Here is a 27708-nt window from a genome sequence, read left to right as displayed (position 1 = left end):
TTGTTTGGGACAGGCAGATAACATTCAGAAGTAATTGGAAATAGCGTACTTTTCATGCATTAGAGTGTGTGTGTGTGTCCCTTGTTTTTTTTTATTAAATAAATCTAAAAATTAAAGAAATAATGTCAATCATGATTTTGTTTGGTTTTAGGCGTTGTTGATCACAAAGAGGAATTGACTAAACTCTATGGAGGAGACAAGAGCGCAGACCGCCAAAAAACTGGAGCAGGAGGTGATGTTCACAGGATATTATTGTATTTATAAACTGAAAGAAATGTGGATGAAAGAATGTAATGTGTTTCGCCAATCAACGTGCAAAAGAAAACATTTACATTTCTACTATTGCCTTCATTCATGAGATAAAAGCTTAAGTGCTGAAACTCGAAAATACTCTACTTTCATGCATATAAGGCAATCTTTCGACATTCGCAAACGGTGACAACTGAAAAAATGAATAATAACAGGATAATTTATATCTTTCCAAATCATGTTTCAATTAGTGAATATCTGATTTTTGTTTTAATGACTTAATTGAACTATTCGTAATCTCTTATAAAAAACATTCTTAAGTTTCATGTATTAACCTTTTTAATTCTTTAAATTAATATTTTACTAATTTTTTCACTTTAAAAAATCGTTCTTCCCGCAAGGCAAGGGCAAAGAGAAGAAACCCAAAAAGGAGGGCGAGAAAAAGAAAGGCAAGTCAAAGAAGAAAGGAAAGCAAGCACAGGAAAAAGAAGAAAGCAGATCAGAAGCGCCTCAAGCAGAAGCGCCAGACGCAGCATCCGCAGCAGCTGCTGCTGTGAGCGAGACGAAGGGAACACCACCGCCACCTGTCAAAGGTCATCCGGAGGAGGTGGAGGATGTGATGGCACCGGTAGGTGATCGTGTTGTAGTAGCCATACTTAACTTCAGCACGCTCATCCCTCACAGAGCAAAGACAGTCCCACCTTCTATAGTCGGGATCGTACGCCATAGGGAACTGTGTCCCAGTGGCGAGCGAACTTTGAGGCTCTGTTGATGCTAGTATATTGTGTTATAAACATGGACGATAACTGAAGAAATAAAGAGTGAGTGGGGGATAGAAGATTGTATTCAACACGTGGCACGAGTTTTGATAAACTAAAAATTAAAAGAAAGAAGAGATTTGCTGCTTAGTAAAGAGAGCCTGTTTAAAAGTTTTCAAAATAACAAAAGATCATGGATTTACCGAAGTATTTATGGAGCGTATTTCTATGTTTTGATGGATTACTGATGTTAATCCTTGAAAATGTAAAGAAATTGATGTTAATAGGTAAGACCAAAACGCAAAGAAAGTTATCGTTTGGGATAAGGTAGTGAGAGTGGAGGAGTGACACTTGATTTGAAAAACGAAGACCGGTGCTCAGACGTGATTGGTAAAGGCAGTGTTTGATGTTTTTCATCGTCCAGTCATCTCCAGAAGAAGCGAAGTCAGACGACGACATGGAGTTCATGATTATTCGCGACGAGTTCAGCCCCGAGCCGGAACGACCGTCCAAAGTGAACATTCCCGCACGGCTAGATGATGTAGACGTGCCTGACGATGAAGTTGTCGACGCTGTAAGTATTAGAGCTTTTGCTATGGGCCCTTGATAATGCATGAACTGTATCGCATTCAAGAGTCGAATTGAAATAATTTTTTTTCTCCGAAACATGGACAGTATTTCTTTATTCCCTTTTAACGTCAAAGGTAAAAATAAAATTGATTCATTTTATAGGATAATTTCTATAGAATCCTGCTACTGACATAACAACAGGTATTCAGCAGCAGGGTCTATCAACGTTTGTTGCAACATTTCCAACATTAGCTTTTCTTCAATTAGTGTTTTTTCCGAAACTAAAACTGTATTGTACCTCACTTTGTCCAGCACTAATTGTTCTCATACAATTGGGGAACTTGTTTTGCCACTGTAGTAACGTAGATGTGTTATAGGCAATTGCTCTTGTATTTCACTACAAAAACATGCCGAGAATTATCTCCATGTTGCAGTAGATTTTATGTGAAGTAAAACAGGTCTACATTGCATTATCTACATATTTATTTCTACTTCCTTTCAAAGCGGAGAAAGAAGGTAACCTCTTCCATTGTTGTCTACCCAAGCTTACCCTTCTTTATTTACTTTGCTCCTCCCGAGTAACTTGACATCATTTGTAAGCTTTTAAATGTGCCACAACATGTTTATACCGTGCTAATGGTTTGTTGACATATTTTTTTAAAGTATCGAAAAATGTCAAATGTTTGGTCATCTTATTTTACTTTCGTGCCTTTCAAACAACGGAGCCAGTTTCTAATCAACAACTGATTTAACTTGCAAATGTCATTTTAACTTTAAGGTTTTTGTGCCAGACAAAATGTTATGCAGATTTAGATGCCCATGCGATTTTTCCTGTAAGTTTTAAGTGGACAGTAGCAGACGTTCCATAATTATTGTTTTTGTTGTTAACCATATTTGTTTATTAAGCAAGAAAGTACGACATTTTTTCCCAGATTAAAAGAGTAATTTCTGTGCACAAGACAGAATTTAACACATAGGTTTTTAAAAAGGACATAGATAAACTAAACATATTAAACTCTAGCCTGTACAAGCGTTTTATATCACTTGTCATAATCACCGGAAAACGAATATAATAGTTTAAGACAAAAAGGGAGAAAGAAGTAAGGAAATGATGAAAATAATAGAGCTTTTCACTAAACCCATTATTTCTCACTAGGAATGTACTTTAAATTCACATTGTTTTCAAATCTGGTCACAGATGAGAAAGAAAGTGAGTATGCGCATACCGAGATTTAGGTTTAATCTGCAAAAGCGCTTAATTTTCAAAAATAAGCTGTTTCTATGGAAAAAAATTTGCAAACATTATCTGCTTTACAAATTCTGCTATGTAAGAAACTTTTCTCTATCATGTCTGTTCTGCAAATCCATTTCCAGTGAGCTGTGAGAATTTAGTTTGTCCTAAAACTTTTCTTTTTAAGGCTTCGTGGGGTCCAAACCTGGTCATACTTATATTTCAGTAAGTAGGAGGGCTGCTGCATGTGCTGCTGCTTGTTTCAATAAACAGTTTAAGCGAAATTAAAAAGTTTTTTAAAATTTTGTATGAACTGTTCATTTGTATTTCGACAATAGTAAAAGACATCAACGAAATAAAACCAGGTAATCTTCTTCCATAAATACATGTACTTCGATTGCTAGAGACAGTTAAGGGTCGATGGAATACTCAGACATTTCCTTTTGCCAGCTTATACTTATTATCCAGTTCCAGCAGATTATTCCTGCATGTTGTATGTTTTGCGAAGAAAAATAGAAATATCTACACGCTTTGCTTGAATTATACATTCCTGAATGCTTGGTTTTTTTTCGACTTCCTTTTCATTTCATGCCTTTTTTCTGCAGAGCATTTCTCTTAATGTGAGAAAATATTTTCAGTATGAGAATGTTTTTTTCTGATATTTCTGAAAAACGTTATCTACAGTCTGCAAAATCTGCTTGTCAATTTTTTTTTAATCGTCGCAAAAATTTTCCATCTCTTGGTTTCTGTTTAATTTGTCTTTTCGTCAAAGGAAACATTGTCGGAAAAAATTACAAATGTTATGCCTGGATAAAGAATGCATTTATATATAAACGTTAAGGACATACATGCACCCGATGCATTCTGGACAGAAGAAATACACAAATGCAAAAAATTTTGTAAACTGTTACCTTTATGATAATAATGTTTCTAGTTGTCGACGTTGGTCGACAGGTTTATGTGATGATCCAAACGTACGGAATTTTTGAACAGATTATCACTTAAAAACAGCATGACCCATCGATTTGCATTTCGTAAATATTGTGAGTTAAATAACCGGGTGCTTAGTCAGTTTTCATTTTTTTATCCTTGAATTTTATTTTATATAATCGAGGCTACTACTTGTGCACTCAAGGACTGTCTGGTTAGTGAACGCTACCAGTTTGGGAACGCTTCTAAGATGAATAAGCTGTTAACTCCACGGAAGGCTTGCAGCCAGATAAAGACGCTCACGAGCAGTCATATTACATTTCACTTATTAAATTTGTTTGTTTTGTTTGACTATTTTGTTTTTTATTTACGAACCCTAGGATGACGATGATCCTAACCTGAAGTCCATTTCCAACCGCGAAGCTCGGGCAGCAAAGAGAGCCGCCGCAGCAGCGAAGAGAAAAGAAGAAGTGGAAAGAAAGAGGCGAGAGAGGGAAGAACAGGTGAAGAGAGAGAGGGAAGAGCAGGACAGACAGGAGCAGCTCAAGAGGGAGATGGAGGAGGAACGGAGAAGGCGCGAGGAAGAACGAAGGTGAGGTCTGGGCCGTCAGTGCCTCGAGTGCTTTTACAAGTTAAGGCCAGCAACCCAATCAGCGGCGACTCAGTGGATAAATAAAGGTGTTTAAGGGTCGTCTGATTAGCGAAAATTAGCGAAAATTGGTTCAGTTATTTTAATTAATCATCGGAGGATTTTCATCGCGAACTGTCCACTGCTATGAGGAAAGGTGCCAGAAAGGAAGAGGCGAGGGCAACCGAAAGAGGCTAGAATCTTTGGCGAAGGCAAACTAATTCTTGACTGCGTCTTTATTTAATTCGTATCATGTGCTTAAGGTTTTAGGGTTATAGGGTCATATATAATCTCCCGTGGCCAAAGTTACGAAATTAAAGTGGTTTTTCCATTATAATATAGGGAATTAAAGGAAAAGCGATTCCCATGACCCTAACAGCACTACTTCATGATTCTTTACTTCAGGACGGACACCTTTGTTACAGTTTTATAACTCCGGTTCCAGGATTAAAACAGCGTCTGCGAGGTCTAGACAACGGTTTATAACTTTGAAAGCAAAGACGATTGTTCTTGAGTTCCCCGTGTTACCCCAAGAAAAAGATTTACCCTCGCTTTTAATTGCCCACCCCCAACCCCTGGGAGCAAGGGAACAAGTTGTGAGAGGTACACTGTTTCTTGTAGTAAGAGGTAAGAGTTCTTTTTGCGTGTCCGTCATCTCATACAGGCTGAGGAAACTACAGGAGAAGGAGGAAGAGGAAAAAGAAGAGCAAGAGAAACTCGAGGCTGAGCGCAGGAGGAAGGCAGCTGAGGAACGTGAGAGGAGGGCCAAAGAGGAGTACCAGAGGAAACTAGAAGAGCTCAGAAAAAAGCAGGCAGAAGAGGAAGCTATACGCCTAGGTGAGTTCTCTGAATTTCAAATTAAAGCTGACTAGTCTTATTCTTTCAAGTTCTAGTTTTGTTCCATAAGGAAAGCGTACTGAGCAACAAATAAGTGTAATAAACAGCAGACATTGTGCACAACTAGCAAGTCTAATAAAAAGACTCAATAAAAAATAAGCTGGCAATTGAGAATCACAGAAATAAACAAATTTAATAAAGAGCATACGTTACAAACATTAGACGTAGTGTAGTAACTAGTAAAGAATAAGGTGTAATAGACTCAAAAAACAAAAGACGTTCACAAGGCTAATAAATAAAATATATCATAAAAAATTTGCTAAACAAAAGACGAACGTAGTAAACAGCAGACATGGAGTTCAGACCGGAAAGTGTCATTGTAGACCACTGATACCTTGTCATGTTGTTATTCTGTTCACTGCCTTCTTTGCCCTTTGTTGCTGATGTTGCCACCCTTTGTCTGGTTGGCCGTGTGATGTGCAGAGCTGATGGCACAAAAGGCCAAAGAAGAGGAAGAGAGGCTGCGCCAAGAAGAACTGATGCTGTCGTTGATGGCCGAAGCAGAACGACTCGAGTATGAGCGGAAGAAGAAGGAAGAGGAAGAAGCTAGGAGGCTGAAGGAGGAGGAGGACAGGTAGGTCTGACATGATTTCCTGTTGCACGTCGCTGTCGTAAGAAGCACACATTTAAACATGAATGGAAAAGACCCGAGAAAATTGCTAGGGTCTTCTTTTCAATCAATATCCCGAATCCCTCGCAATATTTGTCTGGTCTCTTCCATTCTCGATACTGCGCATAGTAGTCCATTCGTGAATGCTGTCTTCCCATTCCGTCTATTGTCTGCCCCTTCTTTGAATACCCAGCAGGATTGCAAAGCCAAATCCTGATGATGTTAAAATGTGGCCATACCACCTCAGTTCATGCAATGATCCTTTAAACGGAAGATTCTGGAACTGTTTCAGGCTCAGGAGAGAGGAAGAAGCTAGACTAGCCATACTGGAAGCCAAGCGACTGGCAGAGGAGATGGCCCGCAGACAGGCTGAACTGGAGGCTCGACTCAGGTTCAATCGCGGCCTACAGCTGGAAGCCAACGGCCTGGATCATACTCAAGACATTAATCGTGCCTTCGTCTTCTCGTACTTTGAGCTGCTTCAGTGGCTCGGCCTGGACATCCCGGACTTCGAGCTGGCCAAAATGAGACAGTTCTAGTCCAAGTGAACCGTCGTAGCTGATACGATGTCACAAATGTTGAAGAAGAGTGTGATGGGTGTCCTACGTGTGTGGTCCCAAATAAATTAAATTACTTGCGCCTTTTTTGGTAGATTAGCTTTACGAGGGCGCGCGCTGAGGACACTGACTGGAAGGTCTGAAGCGTACAAGCGGCATGTGTAAAGGGAGTGCGTTATTGGGATTTGAACCCGGCACCCATGAGGGCACTGGTCTCACATTGACCAAAATTCGTTGTCAACGCATTAAATTATTTCAAAATGCGCGGAGTTTCTGCATTACCTCATTAGAGGAATATGAACCAGACCAAATACAGGGTACAAACTGTTACATTATTTATTGTTTATTTCCATTGCATATATATATATATGTTGTACATGAGATTCAACTTATTATAAAGAGTTTATACGTATTTTTAATGTTTCCTTCACATAAATTATTTTTGCAATATGCTATTATATCCTTGATAATTTTGAATAGCCAAAACTCAACATATTGAAACAATCACGAAACTTTATATGCAAAATTTAAGCTGTGATGGCCCATCAGTATTGTTACACTGTCGAGGAGCACAACGCATAAATAGAAAAACAGTTTTTTTAAAACCTGAGATTATGTAAATATTCTAAACTTCATTATATTAGAACAGTTGTCTGTATGTTGTTCATTTTCTTTACGTCGCAGAACTAATCACTAAATAAGACATCGTACCTCGGTGTCAGCCTCTGCGGTCTCGCATTTTATTTTACAGAACACGACCGATTCTGTTGGAAGATTTTTGAGTATAAATTTCAGTATAAAATCCACGGCGAACGTGTTGCATCCTTCTTGGATCCACCGAAATTTAAAAACAGTTTTTTTTCAAAACTATATCAGATGGGAGTTTGTTACTGCTGTTTTCATCTTTTTGCTTGCGTTGAAATGCTGTCTTTTGGAGACAGAAAATAGTCCTGTGCTGTTTTCAAGATCACTTTTGACTTTCCCTTATTGTATTTATTAAATCCGTAACTTTGCTAACTATATAATGAATAGATACGAAAATGACAAAAACTTGTATTTTTTACCTATTTTTAATTGGAAATATTTTGAGTACATTTGAATATCTCTCTGTGATAAATGTAACTGCCTAGCACCGCCGTTTACTGACAGAAATTTTAAAATCGCAGCGTTTGGTTGTCGTAAATTTTCTGAAGCGAGTCCGCTGAAGTAAACAAAAGCAAACGTAGGCACAGCGGAAGAAATATTATAGTACATTTATGCTACATTATTATTTATTATGGTATATAAAGGCACTTTTGGCCGCGAGGTTTACATTTGACTCTACAGCAATTGAAATAAAGGAATAGTGAAGTTGTTTTTCTGTTCTGTTCAGAAATGGTGTGAAAGAAACACGTTGCCTACGATGTTCTCATAATTCTTCAGAAATATGGTGGATGCACATCTCCCTTTTCTGTTAGTAATTGTGCACGCAAGGCCTTTATGATCACATGCACACTGGCAATATATGAACACTCATGTGAACCCTAGATTTTGTGCACACAATGGTAACACTTGTTTATTTTATCTTTTTATTTATTGCTGTTGGTGGTGTCGTCTTTCTATTAAACAAATACTAAGCTATGCTGCAACAGGATAAATCATTGGTGTCGAAACAATCAGCAATTAGTTTCTAGTCTCCAATATTGAAGCTCTACAAAATGATGTTACCAGAGTCATTTCAATATTATGTTAATTAGGGCTTAGAAACGAACACAGTGAAAAAAAGGAGGGTCAAAGAAAAAAATTTCCAACATAACCATACCCAATGACTGTCGCATGTGAAAGCATATTTTCTATGTCCCCATTCTAATATTCAAATTGGAATAATAGATAACTTACAAAATCAAATAATTATCTGATCAGCGAAGATACATGAACAGCTCCAAGAAGGAAAGGAAATGACGCAGCCCGGAAAATACTGTGTGGGAATATATATATATCATTATTATTAAGCTAATTATATTTAACATTAAACATTTCTTAAATAGCGTAGTATGTGCTCGAATCTGACATTTAATGATTTTCCTATATCACTTAATAAATGGTTCGAACATTAGATACGTATATGTAATAAATATAAAAATACAATCTGTATTCCATACATGGGGACAAGATTAACCTTCTTAAGTATGAATAACAATCAGATATTGTATCTTAGTAACATTTCTGTCGGCAGGAAAGCTTTTGAGTGTTGAAAGGGAGATAATTTCCCTTTTGGTTACAACACACGAGGGTTGTTGCACGGAGTTATCTCTCAGTGGGCTGCAATACTCATCGTTGATCGGTTCTCAAATGGAAACGGCGGCTGCTTGTCACCGGGGGCGCACACAAAAGGGTTATTCATTAAGATACGTGGCAAGTTTCATAAATACACTAAGAACCTCAGAGTTTCATTAAAAGAATTTCATTATTCAGATCGCATAGATAATTTAGTGCGCAAAATATAAAGGGATTAGTAATATTTGATAAAATCACAGAGTAATCAAGATAAAACAAGAACAAACTATAATGTGGAGAGGTCCGTGACACACGTTTACGAGGATATAATTATTTGCTTTTATAGGGATCATGAAATTAAAATATTTGAGCAAGTCATTAAAATCTAGCACACTAGCACCAAGTAAAAGTACAAGGGGGTGGTGTATGTGTGTGTGCGTGCGTGCGCGTTTAATTTATTTTTTTTTACTGTTAATGTGTCAAAGTCATTAGTTCACACCTATGTAGTTATTAACTTCATTAGCTCACTGTTGTATACCAAAACAGCAGAGAATTTGAATGCACTCCACTGCCTCCCATTTTCTAAACCCATTCAATGTAAGGTCGGCATTCTTAGTTATAAGTGTGTGTTATTAGTGTGTGTTAAAAGTTTCCCAATGGCTTTTAAATTAGTCCTCGTTCCTTTTCTGTTTTTTGTTCTTTTTTCTAACCTGGAGTGAACTACCAGTTCACATTCCCTGGAAACCTATTTTTCCTTCAAAACCATAGAACTTACCTTTCTGTCCTTCCATAGCGAAATCTCTCTCTCTCACACACACACACATATACCCACACCTCACTTGAACTTATTGTCTTCTTCCACTCACACGGAAGCTGTTCACTTAGCATGTTTCTGATGTGCACTGAGAGGTCAAGGTCTCTGTCCGCTTGTTGAGATCCTTGACGTCCTCCAGAAGGTTGTGCACCTCCCTGTGGCGAATCTCATTCTGTAGAAGTGTCTTGCGGAGGGAGCCAGCATTCTGCAGAGGCGCGCGGTCAGCTTTGGACTCCACGGCCGTCTCCGGAGTCGCAGCATTGAAGATGATGTTCGGCATGTCTATCACTATCTGACGTCGCTTCCGTTCTCCTTCTAGCAGCGTGCCAGGGGAGTCACCCGTGTAGTCGTTGGGGTAACCGTGCGTGTTATTCGTGACAGGCGACTCCCTGTGACGAGTGATATCTGGCAACGTCACCCTATCCGAGCTAGCCCCTTCCCCAGAACGCCTCTGACGGGGCTGCCACACTTCTGTTTCTAAAGAATCACCCGCAGCCGCCGCTCTGGCCAACCCCCGCGCCGGTTTTGCAGCCGGATTTCGTTTCGAACCTACCCGAAGCTTTCTGATCCCCCCTCGACGAGGGGTGGACATGGCCTCGCTTTGGCGGTCCGTGTCTGGGGAGGAGGGAGTGGAGGGCAAGCAGCAGATGTAATAATACTGCTTCAGCTTCTCCATGTTGATGCGGTCCCCCTCCGTCATGGGACCCAGTTTGTAGACGTGGGGCGAGAGGTCGACGTTGACCTCGCTCGGTGGGTGTGTGGAGGGCATGACGTTCTCTCCATCTCCTTGAGTTATGAAGGGGGACCGGAAGTTGCGGGTGGATCGGTACACCCTCGAGCGCATGTGGTGCAGAGACTGGGTCTTCAGTTCCAAGGATTCCTGCCGGAGAGCTTTGCGTCCGATGTTGGGGATTGAGGACGTGGGCTGGATCAGACGCTGTAGGCTGGATCTCACGCTCTCCTCCACCCGTAACGATGACTCCATTTTTGATGCGTTCTCGTTTCCAGTTTGCTTCCCGCCAGATGCTGTGCTGGCCACAGACGTTTCGATGAGTTGCTTCCCTTGTAGGGGTAAGATCGCCGGAGCGTGCCGTTGGGGGCGCATCTGACGAAATTTTTCTACTGTTGTCATCATAGACCGACTGGCGGCGCCAGCAGCAATTGTCTTCCCATCGCCATCACTGCCACTTGCTGCCTGCGAATTATCTTTCATCTTCAGGCGATATCTCGCAGCATCTCTGTTGCTGATGGAGTCCAATCGCAGCCTGTCGAGAGCTCTGGCGAGGGCCGTCTGTTCCTGGCTCAGCAGCTCATCCCGCAAGTCCGCAAGGCGCCGGATATATTGGGTATGATGCTGAATTCCATTTCCCGCCTTCTCTCCCCAGATCGAATTGTCCTGAGTACCCTGCTGTAGTGTTAGGCCAGGCTTTTCCATCAGTCTACAACACAAAGAGACCAACAAAATCTTTAACTCACTATAGAATTTCACCTTAAAATAAATGACAATTTAAAAAAATGCACAAACAAACATCTATTTGACTGGAAAATGTCATCCTAAATATCAAACGTTTTCCATTCTCCAAATTTTATTCAATTCATTCTCTATTTCTAGCAAGTGCAATGGACACAATTTCTCCAAGTAACATGCAAATTAGGATACGGGCAAGACACACTTGAGTTGCTTAAACATATTACATAAATATAATAAACTAAAAAATAATTATTTTATAAACTAGTTAAGTTTCTAGAAGAGAAATGCAGCAGCAAGACTCGATCCGTCCACTGTTGACCTACTCCAGGTTTCTAAGAGCTGCGAGCGCCATGGTCACGTAGCGTGACAAGGAACCTTCGAGAACACAGCGACTACTCCACCCACACCAGAGAACTGTCGACACTTCTACGTACGGGATTAACTTTGTCTCGACACATGGCTGCCTGCTACACGTTCTACTTCTTTTCTTCCACTTGGATTACGAATCTTTCTGCCGAAACGATCTTTAGGTAATCGATCCACTTTCCCTCTTTCTTTCTCTCTCTGTCAGCGTACAGTTAATAACCACCAAGTGCATTCAGGGGGCGTTTACTGAGGTGTAGCGCAGACTTCGAAATTCGCATTTTATAGCTTCACATACCTTTGCATACAGTTGTCCATATTTTGACATACACTTTGCCCATAATTCGGCAAAATGACACTTTCAACCTTTTCCCGTGGACCTACAAACTCAGTATTATCAACTGCTTTAGTGTTATAACACGTTAATTAGTTTATCCCATCAACTCTTTAAACATACAGTAAATGATAGACGAAACTGAGGACCTGAACTTCTGGATGCATAATCAAAAACGTGTGTGGTGCACTTAAATATTAAGCGCAAAAGACTTAGTCCCGACCAGACCCTGATATAACTTTAACGGAAGTGCGCTAATGGCATGAGAGCACAGAGTGAAATAATCTGCGTATTGTGGGGAGCTGGCAGAAGGGGTACAGCTAACTTAATAACACTTTACTCACAGAAAGGCAAATGCACAGTTAGATATTCCTTGCATCGGTGGACCTGCAGTTCAATATGCTATGCTACTTTCACAACAATATGCTATTAATGAAGTCTGTTCACAGACACGCAAACGCTCAGAGAGATATTATATGCATCGGTTGTGCAGCACTACACTATCGAAGATTAATAAAGCGCAGAATATTAATCAAGATCAAGAAGTGCTCTCTGCTCGCTTCGTGCCTCTAAAACCTGTAGTACCCCGATTACTGCACCCGGCGACACGCTTACCTGGCTTGCGGCGAGTGAGAAAAGTGACATCGACCCACCTGCACACCTGCGCTGCGACGACTACCTGGATATTGCACTTGGGCGGGTTATTTGTCGGAAGTTGAAAGTCTTTCTGTTTTCTTAAGGTTTTAAGTCTGTTTTTGACTTAGTAGCAGGATATTTGAAGACCAATCCCACACACACACAAACACGAAACATTTACTGCTTTTCTAGTGAAGAAACTCCGCAGTGCCCCACCCGAGATCTCACACACTCGGTTTCTATCTGTCACAAAAGAGCAAGGCAAAGCAAGCACTTACCTTACCACGTTCCAACAAGCTGGTTCACGAGTAAGTTTACCTGAGCTGGAAAACAGGTGTGGTTTGCTCTGACTACTCGCAGCAAGACTTTATTCTAAATTACAAGTTCAACCCAAACAATATAAGTAAAAACTAGAGTGTGAGCCATGGCAGCCAACAAGGGTTTGACTTTGGCGAAACTTCCTTCTTTCTCATTTCTTAGTGTGGCCGATATTTATATGCACCATTGATAACGAGATTGGTTTATACATGGTCTATTCGCTTCGAGCTGGATTTTTCACTCAATAAAACTTGAGCTGACAAAAGAGCTTCGCTGTGGTGAATGCCACCGGGTCTCAGGAGGCCCCTCTCACTGGCACCCTGGACTCTGTAATTGCTTTCTCACATCTACCAGACAGCAAACAAATGGCACCGTCCTTGTCTCCTGTGACAGCTGCCAAACCTCAGTCACAGATCAATGGTTCCGATCCAATGAAAGGTGATAATGATTCGAGCGAAAGTGACTTCAGGCTAGAAATTATAAACTCGCCAATAGAACTTAATCCGCTGAAAGTCCGACGAAGGTAATGGAGGTTTTGTTCAGAAGGTTTATGATGAATGGAGATCGTTTCCTGGGGCTCTTGTCCTCGGGCGTTCTATAAAAATTATATTGATGACACCGATAGCAGGATCCTGTCTGAAAAACTCCTAAAAGAGGAATAAAAAAATAAATGACTGGGTGTCCTTTCTTCCTTGCTTCGCAGGAGTTCAATCAATCGTTACTCCCAGTTGTTTATTCCTGATGCAAATGGACATGCTGACACGAAGATCAATGATGTCCACTTCGATACAGCTGTAGTTAGCAACAAAGCACATGGCATTTGCTTCAGAAGAACTGAAAATGCTAAAGATGAGGAGTAAAAAAAAAAAAAGATACTGATGTCCCGAAGCGCTCCCTTCGATCCACGTCGTTACCGCTATACCGACTTAACAGTAGTTCACACAGATTGTCTAAATTGTATAATAGCAAGCAAACATGGTCATTACCAGGCGACAAGTCGCAAAGGATACTTTCTTCATCTAGCGTGCACCGGATAAAGCACAGGACTGATAAATCAAACAAGGGAGGGGTAGCGCCTCGTTGTGGCTAAGGCTATGGACGGCGGGCTTCCGGTCTGGTGGAAACCGAAATCGCACAACAAGCGGCGATTGGCTAATAAACACACAATACTCAATCATTCGTGAATCAATGGACGGCATTACTTCGTGCACGAGGCCAGCAGCCTCCGGACCGCACGCGCTACACCGGACATGCGTCTACATGAGTCCACGTTGCCTGCCTCCGATTCTTTGTTGCTATTTTCCTAATAAATATATGCATTCCTGTCTCGTCCGTGAATCTTGGTTTTTTATCTGTCTCTGTTTCCATACATATCTTAGATTTTTACTGGAAATTAAGATAAACACTTTATTTATCCCAGAAAGGGATTAAGGGAAGGTCGATACACGAAGCAGGTTGAAAGTTCAAAATAATACCACAATATGTCCATGTCCGCGAAACAGACTCATAACGCGCTATAAAAGCTTTCTTGTTGTTGTTGTTGTTGTTGTTGTTGTTGTTGTTGTTGTTGTTGTTGTTGTTGTTGTTCTTCTTCTTCTTCTTCTTCTTCTTCTTCTTCTTCTTATACCGACGCCTACGCTCACGACAGTGACATTGCGGCGATGAGTGTCAAGGGTGTCAAGGTCCTTCTGCTCTGACGTCAAAAGAGTCTCCACCCCCACCCAGCTCATATAATTACGTATGTCTTAATGACGAAATCACACAAATGACGTGGCGGGGGCGGGGCGAGAAACTGTCTTCGTTATCTTCCCTGATAGTGACGGCGACGCTCAGGGCTGGCCGACGAAGTCTATGAAGTGTTCTCAGCCTCCTCCATCAGAAGAGGCGACAAGAATTCGCGTGGACTTCGCGGTGTGAAGTGGATACCGATTCGTTGTAGCAGCAAACCTCTGCCAGCTCTTGCCTGACGGGATTTATTTCCGGTGCTTCGAGCGTTGTGTTGTGTCGTTCACAGGATTAAAGAACAACAACAAAGAAAGAAACCCCAAACGAACAAACAGACCAACCGCCAAGCTTCTGAAAATTTCGCTGCACGTTTCAGTTAAAGCCCGCGACAAGAAGGTGGTTGTGGCCAAACATCTCCCCACCCCAAATCCGTGACGATCATGTCTCTGTCAAAAACTAAACGTAAACGCAGACACAGACGCCTTAGAAACGGAGGTGGAATGACCAAAGTGAATGCAGTGTACGGAGCCATGAAGAACTTCCCCAGAAGCAGGGGGGCATCTGCAAAGGACATCCATCGTTACCTAAGCAGGCACGACAAGAATAAGAAGAGTCGGCGAAGCTTGGCCAGTGTCAAGAAGGCGATCGTTCGGGGTGTTGCCGAGGGCAAGGTACGTGTCCCTAAAGGCTGGAAGGGCTTCACCGATCTTGGGGCCGCGGGACGTCTCCAAAGAACCCCCCACAGAAAGCCTGTGAGAAAATACGCATTTGCGAAAAAAAAGAACTTGAAACGCAAGGGTGGTCACAGAAGTCAAGGCAAACGACGGAATTCCCGGTCCATGAGTCGCAGACACGGTCGCAGGACATATTTATTCAGTGAGCCCGGGGCGTCAGGACATAACAGTCTCCAGGCCAGTGATCGAATACAAAAAGAAGTAGAAATGGACTCGTTGTTCAATCTAATGCGATGTGTCATTTCCTGACAGTAGCTGATGTACATTTCTTTTTCTTTTTCTGACACTCACGATCCTTCAAGAAAGAAATGGAAAAAATGTTTTATTTAAATCAGCCTACGACGATGATTCAGAAGAATAATATAACATTGTTAGAACCAGCTTCGACTGCTCAAAAAGCACAGTCCACAGTGTGAAGGACAGAGCTATCATGAGATGAAGCACGACAAGTACCCAGTGGAGTATATATCTGAGAGGAATCTTCCCTGTGAGAAAAAAAACTGTACAGCTTGGAACCTTCATTCTATTGAAAAAGAAGAAGTCCTTGAAAGCATCAGTAGCAAGAAAACCAGAAGAGAAATCATTAATAAAAATCAGAATAAATGTTACCTTTCGGTTTGTAATTAGCTCGTCGCAGCGCAAAAGAGGAGAGTGCAAAGTGTCAGATTTGCTTCACACCTGTGCTATGAGGATGTTACTAGAGTATTACCGTCTGTAGATGTTACACGTGCTATGAGGATGCTACTAGAGTATTACCGTCTGTACACGTTACACAATAGAAACAAGCCAGGTATTTCCAAAGCCTTCTCTCGCTGCAATCACACAAATGCATTAAGCATGGATATGAAAACTTTACTTACTTCATGTTTGTGTGTTTATGCACAATGCGTGTGTTTTGTTGTATTTTGTGCTTCTGTGTATGTGTGATTACGTGTGGGTGCGTGTGTTTTTGTGCTCGCGCTCGTGCGCGTGTGTATTTGTGTGTGAGTGAGAGAGAGAGAGGGAGGGGGGAAGAGTTTTGTGTGTTCGCTTTCTAGCAGTTTTAATAGCTTACCTCCAAGCCCATAATTATTGCATGTACACATAAAGATAAGGTCTTCCTTCGGTGAACATCTCCAAGTATTATTTCACGCTTTTGACATTTATCGTTTTTTCGCTAGTCAGAGAAAACAAAACTTCACAAATGCAATTTGTATTTCTCAAAATGCCTCTAGGAACGGCGCTACTTTCCACAAAAAATTATTATACCGTTTAGAAAGCAAAGACAGAAGCATTTAAGAGCCTGAATGACGAAAAACCAAAGTAAAAGAAAGTAATTCGAAAAATCTGAGAAAAGTTCAGAAAAGTACAGTACTTGCAGGTTTTCTCCTAGGACACTTTTTCCCTGACTTAAAAAATAAAAGTATTACTTACCTATCGAGGTAGGGTATGTTTATAAACATAACAATGTTTGTTTGTGTGTGTCTGTGTGTGTGGAAGAGACAAAGGCAGTTCTATCAGACAATGGCACACAAACACGGAGGCGTATGTTGAGAGGTCGGAGTGTGAGGGAGAAAATATTTTCTGTTTCTAAACACAGTTTTGGAAAATGTTTTTGAGAGGTATCGGGGAATAGAGCTCACATAGAGCAGAATATCAGGGGAAAACGCGGAAAAGAAGTTTCATTCAAATAAAAGAATCAATAACAGAATATTGTACTTAATTAAACGAAAACAAAAGTTTGTGGAACAAATGAAGCATACAGATATTACACAAATATTATTTTACTATAGAAAGTGCTGAATGCATTACCAGAAAGACGCAGCAGAACTTACATTGGCTTTTCTTATTTCGTCGATGATTGCAGGAAGCAAAATATTGACCACGCAGAGTAAAACAGTTTCTGTCTTGCACACGTAGCAGCAAGTTGGAAGTAAATTGCTCTCTGTATAAACACGCCAGAAAATTGCTTTTATTTGTGGACATTCACTAAGACACACATCTCGCTGTGTTTGTATTCAGACCTTCCTGTCTTCGGCCAAAGAAGCAAAAGGATGATGTGATGTTTGCTGCAAACGACACACAGGTTCCTTCCACAAAAGATCACAAGTCAGGGAAAGGCACTTTATACGATGAACCAAATCAATCGGACATTATCAGCGAACATAGATGAGGAACTGTTCAAACCTATTTCTGTAGACAAGAGAATATGTGTCTAGCGGACAGCAACAGTCTTGCTCACCTCTGCGTCGTCTCGAACCATCTGCAAAACTCCAGAGATAAACTAGTTGAAAATCAACTTTAAAAAAATTGTCGGACAACACTAGAGGGATGCGCTTAATTACCGAGGTGTTCTTCGAGAGTGTTCCTCCGACACCTCCACGTGTTAGGAAGTAGGCCAGCAAGGTGCACGACAGTTGCTGTGCTACAGCCAACAATGCTTCTACTCACCTCTACACCTTAGCAACCTTCTACTCACCTCTGCACCTTAGCAACCTTCTACTCACCTCTACACCTTAGCAACCTTCTACTCACCTCTACACCTTAGCAACCTTCTACTCACCTCTACACCTTAGCAACCTTCTACTCACCTCTACACCTTAGCAACCTTCTACTCACCTTTACATCTTAGCAACCTTCTACTCACCTTTACAGCTTAGCAACCTTCTACTCACCTCTACACCTTAGCAACCTTCTCTGAGCTTGATTGAACTGGAAGGATTTGAAAGAACGCGAGGATCGAGATTACAGAAACAGATAAAAAGAATGAAATAAATAAAGAAAGAAAGATATAAAGCAGTAACAACGAAGGAAAGAAAGAAATACGGGGGATGTCGATCCATAAATAAATAAATCGATCGATGGAGAGAACAAAAAATTTAAATAGATCGATAGAGCAGAAAGTTGAGACACGAATCAATGGATCGATAAATAAATCTATAGAACAGAAAGATGAATGGATAAGCAGATCGATAGATAGAAAACAAAAAAGATGAATGGGTCGATCGATCGATTGATAGACAGATCGAGAGAAAGAACAGAAAGGAAAAGAAAGAACCACACATAGACTTTTGATCTCTTGTGTGTGTCTCTCTCTCTTTCTTTCCTCCTTTCCATGGTTCCACCTTTGATCAGTAACCTGTACGCCGATCCAAACACCGCGGTATCAAGTGAGACCACGAACCTGCCACTAGACACCTAGTGGGGTTGTCTTTGTTGTCACTAAGATTTATTGACACGCAATGGGGGGACCTCGTGTCCCCCGACAGCTTCAATTAGAAAGTACTGTGGAGGACTATGGGAGGACATGAGGCAATTGACCTAACAAGCAATAATAAATGTGTGTCTCCGTGAGACACGAGGTTATACAACACCAAAGGCATTCACCGTTAAAGGAATGAAGCAGGGACAGTTGACAATCGGTGGAAAACTATACGACTGCTATTATTTTGATTGCACACGTGTGCAGGCGAACGGACAGACGGACGGACAGACGGACGGAAGGATGGAGTGTTACCAAGAGTATTAATGTCAGCTGAATCTCCTCGCCTTTTACAACCGTAAATAAACTCCGTCACTGCCGTGGTCTGTGACTCAACGGTCACCTGGAAGCAGACGTGAAGCGGTGTCGATGATAACTCTCCACATCGGCGGCGACGAAAATATTGACCGGGAAACACTCGAGTCGTCTCGACGCAAACAGTCTTGCCTGGAGCACTCAGCCAGGCAGGGTGAGTGAGAAACTATCATTGTGCGTGCGTTATCGGGAGTTATTCCACCCCACAGCCACCCTGCTCAGCCCTGTAACCACAGTTTCTACATGTGTACGTCCACATGAAGTCTTGTAGAACATAGCCAGCATTACCTCAATCTCTTCACTGTATGCTGAATGGAAAGATTAGGGAAAGAAGTATCAATACAGCCAGCCCAATGTCTTCCACATAATTCACCATCGAGTTTTGACATTAAACACTTGGCGCAATGATTTCTTGATACAACGGATATTGTTGTAAATTGCCCCAGCGTTTACTGCGGTAATTGGTCCTCTTGGGGGAAAAAACCTATCATGCTTGCAATTTTTTGCGGTAATATATTCTAAATTTCTGTGCTATCATAAACCGTTTCAAGACTCTGATAGTGTCTAGGTTGACGAGTTTGCGTAATATATTTATGAAATATATGCGGCCTCAATTTTTATCTTTAAATTCTTGACCACCGCGATTGAGAAATCTCTCTAGGGGGCTTTCTCGGGATACATTCGTGAAGTTGGTCCTGGGCGATGTGGATTTACTGTGCTTTACAGCCTGCTCTCACGGACACGCTGCCTCGATGGCCCTAGAATATTGTAATAAGGATTGTGTGAAGCGGAGAACAAGAGGGCAAGTAGGAGATCAAGTATGATTGCGCACTTGTAGAGCTGGCGTTGTGCAATCACATACAAGCGTGTTAGTGTAGTTTTGCTACAGGAAACACCCAGCACGATCATGAGCACGTGCACAGGCGCGCACACTTGCAAACGCGCTCACTTACGTAGGTACGCGCGCACATACATATTGTGACAGCGCCGTGTTTATGCATACTGACGCTTAAGTTATTGTGTGCACGCACACACACACACACGCACACGCACACGCACACGCACACGCACATGCACACGCACTCATACAACCTACATCCCAGTTTGCCCACACACACTTAGGCAACCTACGTCCCAGATCAGTTAGTTGGCCCACTCTCACTTACACAACCTATGTTCCAGACAGGTAAGCAGGCCCCCAAACATGCAACCTGTGTCAGCGACTAGTTAACAGGCCACCACACACATACATCCTGGCTCCTAGAGTCCACACACGGACTTATATAACCTAAGTACCCGGCTACTTAGTTGGCAGTGTCTCTCAGTAACATCGTAACCTGGTGAGTCCAAACTCATTCCTTTTGTTTCTTAGCGTTCCTAAGTGTAGTGCAATGATAGTTCTTCTTATTAACAAGTAATTACTTAATATGGGCCTTAACTCGGGAAAAAAATAGACAAAAATTCAAAGAAAAATCAAAATCTGTCAGAAAAACCGTCAAGATGACATCGAGCAGGAACCAAAGGAGAAAGACAGGATGAAGAAGAAAAAAAAAACTTGATAACTTGTTTCCAAAGGATATTTGTGGCCTTACTTGACTCCACTGACAAGAAATCCATCAGCGTAGGTCTCCAGCGTGACACCACCAGAATCTCCTGTGTGCGAGAGTTGTCTGCCCTGACGTACTGAAGTCATCGTGACGCGATACGGGATCCGCGTGACGCTGCCTCTGACGTCATCACTGTCGTTATAGTCGCCATCCATTGCAGGTCCGCGACTCAGGTAAGCGCAGCATTTATCAGCACATTGCTTTGCTCATCAGTGAAGGAGAAAAGGGAGAGAAGCGACTACTATCACGCTTCACTCCCTTTGTTGTGTGCAATCACGTCGCTGATAACCTCAACTGCCTGCTCTCCAGATGTTACGAACCGCTTGTCACAGCCCGACAACCAGGTAACCGCGTGCTCGCAGCTGACTTTCCTTTTAACAGCGATGACAGGACAGGTGTCAACAACAGAGTAGGAATCAGTATACAATCAAACCCTCGGCTCTTATCTAGATTTATAGGTGCGCACTTTCTGCACCTTCTTTTCTTCCTCTTCTCCCTCCTTGGGTGGCATGTAGTCTGATAACTGCCAGAAATGCCGTGCAGCTACACCAGAAGTGGCCAACATACCCCAGGGTAGCCAGGTGTCTAATATTGCCAGAAGCTGGGCAAGGTCTGAACTTGCGGTAAGCGGAACAACAATATTATAGTAGATACATTCGTTGGTAGTTACCTGACCAACATATATATGTATCAATTTATTCCCGGCATACCTGGTGTCTACCTACTGGACTTCGGGAAACGATCGCTGATCGATATGAAATATCTCAGGGGAACAGCGCAGCATACACAAACGTCAACAAAGCAGAATGGTCGACACCCGGAGGAAAAGCGGGTAACCGGCGAGGTGAAGGCAGGCGACAAGGTTACGAACCACGCGAGCCATTGTTTGTGTCAACGAGTCGCCCTGAAAAGCGTCTGTCAAACTGCCACGGCCTCTCGGCCAGGTAAAAATAGATGATTAATGCTCTCAACAAACTATGCATTATTTAAGCTTCACCTCTCAACGGTTGGGACTGGAGGGAGTGTTTTCCACTGATCCGTTTCTCCTCTTCTATTGCAGAAAAGACCTGCGATCAAGTTTAAGTAATAACCTATATTTACAGTTGAGTTTTTGAATGTCTGTGTTGGAATGTTCTTGTGTTTAAAGTGACTGCTAGCATTTTAAACTTTTTCGTTTGTCTTTTCGGTTCATCTACATCGTTTCTTTCCTATGCCAATGCTTTGATTGTAGTTTGTGCGTGCGTGTGTGTGTTTTTTTAAAACTCCTTACACGTTTAAATCAACTGATTAATCCTCTCGGTCCTAAAGAGCAACGATCAGCTGCAAAAAATATTATAGCAAATAAAAATTCTGCCTCGATCGATCTTAATGAAGCTCTCTTAAGACATAAAGGTTTTAATTCCAGTAAAGTGTCTTTTGCGTTTCGTACTGTAATGTAATCTGGTCCGCGAGCGCACTGAGCGCTGACAGCCTGCCAGGATACTGGACATCACCCGGGGAATGCCAAGTACTTTTGCTAATAGCAAGTAAATGCATTGCCACCCAATCGTGTTTACTTCATGTAAATAAGGTCCTCAATAACTGTGCCCACAGACACTTAAGCATTGTTAAGATGGTCGTACAGGGTAATTTAAATGTTACTACGAGTTTCCTGTCTATAGCTCCTTAACAATTTGCTGATCATATCTCTAGCGACATAAGTATTGTCTGTGTGATACCATGATATAGATACATGTCCCGCTAGGTCTCTCGCACGAAGCCTTGTAGCAGTTAGGTTAATAGTTCTGAACAAGAACTAAGCAAACGGATAAGTCAGTATATTTCACATAAATGATGAGTTTCTCGACGGAAGTGATATTGTTGTTGTTACAAAGACATGTGATGAAAGATGCATGGTCACACCTGGATACAGCAGGGAAGAAAGAAATTTAAGAAATCTCAAACATCTCAAAAAAGCAGATACCTTAAGAAAACAAGCGAAAGAATAAAAGAGAAGTGCGAGTGATAGATTGAGAACGCACAGGAAGGTTTATCTCCCCTTCTCTCGAAAAGTGTCGTCTGCGCTTCATACTGCACACTTTAATCTGGTCCGCGAGCGCACTGAACGCTGACAGTCTGTCACCCGGTAAATGCCGAGTGCAATTACTAGTATCGAATAACTGCATTGACACATTCGCAAGATATGCAAATATCGCTGCGTTCTTTTTTATGTATTCGTGTTTCTCTAATTAAACAATGTAGTTGAGTTTAGTTAAGCTCAGCTCTAGTGCTTAACTACAAAGTCTATAAATAGAAGATTGTGACATACACTTAATAAAATATTGTCGAGTTAAATAAACACAGCTTCGAGTGCTGTTAGAAAGAAAGAAAGAAAGAAAGAAAAGAAAAGAAAAAAAAAAAAGAAAAGAAAAGAAAAGAAAAGAAAAGAAAAGAAAAGAAAAGAAAAGAAAAGAAAAGGAAAGAAAGAAAATGATGAGATATACGAAGAAAAAAATAATAATCTTCATAGTGTTTAGTTTTTCATAACTCACTGTCCTCTGGTTCCTCGGATGAGGGGAGGGAGTGTAAACTCCCGGATGTGACATTCCCTCAGTCCTTGGCCAGGGGCAGCACTGTCTCTCAGGTGAGGTTCTGACATGCCGACAGTTAAGGGATGAAGTGTCCTGAACATACACCTCTCTCTCTCTCCGTCCACACACGAATCCTGTGCTCACCTCGCCATTGCGAGCATTATAATGTTGGCAAGTGTGAGAAGGTGGAGATCACAGTGCAGTGTTACCATTAAAAGAGGTCATTGAAATAAATTAAATTAAACTTTTTCAAACCAAAAATCGCCATGTAAACTTTGGGTAAAGGCATTTTTCGTGCAGTCGCATGTTTACTCTTCAACAAATTGCATCTTTCCTTTCTTGTGGTTTGACAACTTGAACTACAGAGAAATAAAAGTCTTGTGATCAAAGGTTTATGAGATTAGCAAGTAAACAATAAAGGAGTCCTTGTATTCAATTAGTTTGTATGACCACAAACGTTCACCTATGAATGAACTTCAAATACCAATATGTCCAGAAGAGAAGTACTATACAGATGTTTTGTTGTCTTACAAAGAAGTTAATGATTGAAGGCGCCAGTCAAATGTTTATAGCTGTCATCTGTATTCTGCAGAGGGAACCAACAGACAAATGCTTGCTGGTTGTCGTGTCGACAAACTCTTCCATTGAACACACAAGAACGACTGCAGCCATGTGAAAACATTTACTTCGAGTGAATTCAGAATAGAGAGGCGGCTTTCTTTGTCACTAAGATGAAGGAGTCCTCGAGGTAACGGTCGATCTTTGAGTCAGTGGGTGCTGTACACTCCAACTGGGAAAGGAATGTCAATGCTTTGTTAAACCGAGTGGCAGTAATACTACAGACTGAGTCCACACCCCTTTCTCTACTTCCAGAAAACTGGGAAAAAAAAAACCTCTTGTGCAGCGAGTGATCCGAGTCACCGACGCTTGTCATTTCGTGTGCTCTCCACGTCTGTTCATTCAGAATCACTGATCCGTGGTTAGTAGTGCGACAGCAACCTTTTAATGACCAGCTTTCGTGCGTAAGTTTTCTTCTCACATTTCAAAGTAAACTAGAGCCAACAAATAAAAAATCGCGGGTATTATTGCCATCTTTCGCATATTCGGACGCCGCCCTCTGTAGGTTTCAAAACAAGCGAAGTGTCTTCTCTGACGCAAATAAAAGAGTTTGACCTTTGACACTAGCTTTGAACTCGCCCACAGCGGCCTGTCTATTGGTGTTTAGTCCTCGAAGCTAAGGTGCGATAGAGGTTGTTACCTTGTGTCTGTGGTCCACGAGAAAGCCACACCGTGAAAAACAGAATGCGACCTTTCTTCGCCAGACTTGTCTTTTGACTGCCGAGGGTTGGATCGTCATAACGTCTAAGGTTCCTGCTTGGCTTTCTTCGTATCCGGTTATTAACCACAGCCCCGAGACTAAGTGGCCTGCAAAACTGTGTTCGGCATTCCAATGTCCACATTAATTCCAGAGTTTTTAAACCAGTCACACTTTTTTCATAAAATTGCTCAGTTCCGCTGTACTACTGTTTGTTGGTCGTTACAGACAAAATAATTGTAACAACTTTGCGATCTATCGGTAAAGAATTAGAATATCAGTGATGCTATCACCTGTCTTGAAGCCAAGATCGTTTGTAACAGGTTTTGAGCTTTGTAAAGCCATCCATTTCGTTTCTCCAGTGAACAAGATGCTCTATGAACGCATCACACAGTCGGGTTTCTTTGGAGAAGAAGCTTTTCTTCAGAATAATCCTTTATCATGAGAGTGAACATAAATGTCCAGTAACTTTAATCAAGGAGTAAGCCACTATTGTGTGACATCCACGTTTTCCTTGCCGAAGAAAATAATAAAAAAAATAACCTATGCAAAAACACGATGAAGAAAGAAAGAAATCTTTGGTTGTCCATTCGAGAATCCGACGCTGAAATCTGTAAAGTGACGGTTTTAATATTAACCACAGAGACAACCACTGAATGTGTAATGACGAACTATATGGAGCAATTCCAGAATCATCATTGGTTGCATTTGATAAACACAGAACTCCCTTTCTCGTTACTCAGCTTCTTTTTCGTGCCATTCTCCTGAGTGCTGAAAGGGTTAACAATGCCAATGAGAAGAAGACTGAGCAGGTTGATTTCTACTCACAGGCTAGTCACAAAAGGTGTCTGGCAACCAGGTGAACACCAGTCATTGCATCATGACAATGGCTCTCATCGCCCACAAAGACAGCCATTTTCTTTCATCAGCAAAGTGGAAATTATCTGACAACTTCTAAACACCTCATGGCTTTCCACTTTTTTGTTCTGAGCAGACATCACGCTGGAAATTTCTTCTTACCTGTGCAAAATTGTCCATAAATCTCAGGAACAGACTCGACTCCAACAAAATCTCAGTCTCTTTACTCAGGTAGCCTTTACATACAAGATCCAGAAAGAAACCAGAAAGAAATTTCAAGCAGTTACTTCAAGGCCAAAGTCTTGATCGTTCCAGCTGTTAAGTGGTTGACAGGTATAAAGTTCTCGCTGGGATTATACCCCGCAGGTAAGATGTTCCTCCTTTCAATAAAATCCTGGAGGAGGTGGGAGAACAGTTTTGCTGACGCTGTTCCATTCCGTGGTGTAACTAAGCCATAAACTTTCTCCAGAAGAGCACTTGTCGGTCTCAACGGAACTCGTCCAGGTACTTCATCCACCTGACACTTGAGTGGGGAGAAAACTCTGTCCTGTGTGCTGTGTCTTATCTTCCCTGCTGTACGGTGTAATGTCGAGAACAGAAGTACTTGTCTCGGCTCCTGTCTGGCCAGCAAAATTTAAAATATGAAGAAAAATCTATTGATGTGGTAGAAGCCATGTTCAGACTTCTTTGTGAGTGTCACCAGACGAAATCATCCTGTGGTCATGTGAACAGACCAACACTAGTCAGCTGTGTGTTCATGTAAAATATAAGCTTCACGTTCGTCATCCATGTAGGAGCCTTGTGTGCACCTGGATCCTGGTTGATCACACACTGCCTGCTTCAGCATCGATGCAAGTGGATACTGTTTAATGGAGCCGAACTAACTTCCGACGGCGTCTCGGCAACTCTGGACAGACGAGTCCGATAAAGGGAAGGAGTGGCTTACAGGGTCAAGGAGTTGAAGGACACCTGATTCAGTAAATAGGATCTTTGGGGGTTTTGCGATAAAATCCGAGACTTGTCGTAAAAATAGCAAAATAGAATGGTGGGAATTGTTTGTGGACATAGTGTGCTGGCCTCTTGAGGGGTTCAGGACTCATCCCGATTCTCCGACAAATGACAAAAGGTTTTAATCCTTCGAAGAAAACCGGAAAGTCCCTCTCACAGTGTCCATATATGAAAATACTGGAGAAAATACTGGAGATTATCTACGGTCTAAAACTGCTGGAGCTCTGTGTACATATCGAACTAAAAATGCAACACCAGTTTTCTTTCTTCCGATACGCGTACCTGTTTGGACCAAAATGACCCACAGCTACCTCTAAGGTACTCAGACTTTTGGTCCATAGCTTCGGCCCTAACTGGGCAGTTAAGAAAAAAAAATCATCGAAAAGCGAGTGCTGCTGACGAGGGTTCGGAAAAAACGAATGCAAAGCAGGAAACTTTGGCATTTGAAATTACCGAGTCGATGCAGACGAAAGACAGACGACAAAGAAGCTTAAACGCCAGCTTTCGGATCTGATCAATGATTCTGTCCCCCCTCCTCCCATGATACCCTGTAATTTTCTCCGCTTTATAATGAAGGGTGGGATAATTACTCGTAGACGATGAAGGCGTGCTATTTTAATTGCTGTCAGGACCTCGTATTTCACATCGACACGATCGTTATTGGAGTCGGGGGAAAACATTAACATGGAAATGAGTGCATGAAGAGGACAATATCACTTGGTAGAGCTGACAGGGAGAATTTACGGCAAGCATGAAGCCTCCAACAAACGTTTCTAATAAAAGGTTAATATTTCTAGCCATGGATGTAGATTTGGACAGGAAGAGGGGATATGTAATTATTCTAATTTTATGTAATTTTTTTAATCTGTGGGAATATTTAAGCATTTGTTAGTCTGATCAGATATTAATATGTTTAACCAATCTATACATGACGTACACTCTCGGAAATAAAATTAAAAAAGGATTGGATGAGGGATACAGGGATGGAAGTACACATAACACGAGGGGAGACTATGCACGTGAGGTACGTACCTAGAACGTTCTCTCTCAAAGACCTGAGTGACCTCATCTTGCAAGTAAGGATCTTGTCGTGGAGTGCCAGCACTGAAGGGCCCACCTCTCTTGGTGTTGTTTACCTCACCGGGCGCCACGCCACCCCGGGTACGTCCGGGATTCTTAGAATCGTTCCGACTTCGTGTTCTCGGGGTGGAGAAGCTGAAGGTGTGAGATCTGCTGCCCAGAAAGCTGTTGCTGTGCATGACGGGAGTCTGTAAGTGAGGTGTGGGTTGAGACGACCTTAGAGGATTGTGTTGATGTCTCACCCACGGTGCGGAGGGTTTGGCGGTGTCGGAGGTAGTGGCGCTGTGGTCCATTGTGAGCAGCAATGTCAGCAATGTCGATTGAAGCCTTTCTGTACAAAAATATTACATTGCACTTCATTTAGTATAATCTAATGTTTTCGGTTAGTGGGGATTTATGTAGTCCTTTGATATGATATATGATATACCCTCAGGAAAATGACATAAATACCACCAGGACTTTCGACTGGAATACACATGCATGTGCATCAGATTGGAGGGTGGGGAGATGGGGATGTGGGACCAATCTTGGTTCAAGATGATGCATGACATTAATTAACGGTAGTATGAGTTGTAACTGAGTGGTGGCAACAGATATAAAATTACTCAGATGAATATAGAAATAAAACTAAAT

General features: G+C 41.8%; 2 protein-coding genes across 14 annotated transcripts in view; one reads left to right on the top strand and one right to left on the bottom strand.

The window, feature by feature from the left end:
- LOC112564549 (plectin-like) overlaps positions 1-7785 on the top strand; it is a 32024-nt gene extending 24239 nt beyond the window's left edge. For 5 of the 7 annotated variants that reach the window (XM_025239480.1, XM_025239460.1, XM_025239436.1 and 2 more), the window contains 9 exons: positions 152-232; positions 651-877; positions 1432-1581; positions 2082-2093; positions 2776-2787; positions 4119-4330; positions 5031-5203; positions 5687-5837; positions 6166-7785. In XM_025239480.1, coding sequence (XP_025095265.1) covers positions 152-232; positions 651-877; positions 1432-1581; positions 2082-2093; positions 2776-2787; positions 4119-4330; positions 5031-5203; positions 5687-5837; positions 6166-6412 — 1265 coding nt within the window. In that variant the 3' untranslated portion in view covers positions 6413-7785. The remainder of the gene's footprint in view (positions 1-151; positions 233-650; positions 878-1431; positions 1582-2081; positions 2094-2775; positions 2788-4118; positions 4331-5030; positions 5204-5686; positions 5838-6165) is intronic. The other 2 variants (XM_025239444.1, XM_025239451.1) reach the window with 2 other exon arrangements.
- A 90-nt stretch (positions 7786-7875) lies between these two features.
- On the bottom strand, positions 7876-27375 carry LOC112564579. 7 transcript variants are annotated; one of them, XM_025239502.1, is made up of 2 exons: positions 27028-27375; positions 7876-10939 (listed from the first exon to the last, which is right to left on the bottom strand). In XM_025239502.1, exons 1-2 carry the CDS (start codon positions 27366-27368, stop codon positions 9568-9570), a joined length of 1713 nt encoding a protein of 570 aa, XP_025095287.1. In that variant the 5' UTR covers positions 27369-27375; the 3' UTR covers positions 7876-9567. The 7 variants fall into 7 exon arrangements, with proteins under 7 accessions (XP_025095287.1, XP_025095295.1, XP_025095302.1 ...); XM_025239510.1 differs by lacking the exon at positions 27028-27375 and adding an exon at positions 22776-23360; XM_025239517.1 differs by lacking the exon at positions 27028-27375 and adding an exon at positions 20230-20363.
- Between the last annotated feature and the right edge of the window lie 333 nt (positions 27376-27708).

This window comes from Pomacea canaliculata, linkage group LG1 (assembly GCF_003073045.1).
Source record: "Pomacea canaliculata isolate SZHN2017 linkage group LG1, ASM307304v1, whole genome shotgun sequence".
Taxonomy (NCBI): domain Eukaryota; kingdom Metazoa; phylum Mollusca; class Gastropoda; order Architaenioglossa; family Ampullariidae; genus Pomacea; species Pomacea canaliculata.
The sequence above is the reverse complement of the archived record's forward strand: the minus strand, read 5'-3'. Positions and strand labels throughout refer to the sequence as shown.

Coding starts and splice junctions, on each gene's coding strand:
- LOC112564579 (XM_025239502.1), bottom strand. CDS start 27,368: ATGGACCACAGCGCCACTACCTCCGACACCGCCAAACCCTCCGCACCG. Junction 10,940..27,027: donor TTTGAGAGAGAACGTTCTAG/GTACGTACCTCA, acceptor TTTGTGTTGTAG/ACTGATGGAAAAGCCTGGCC.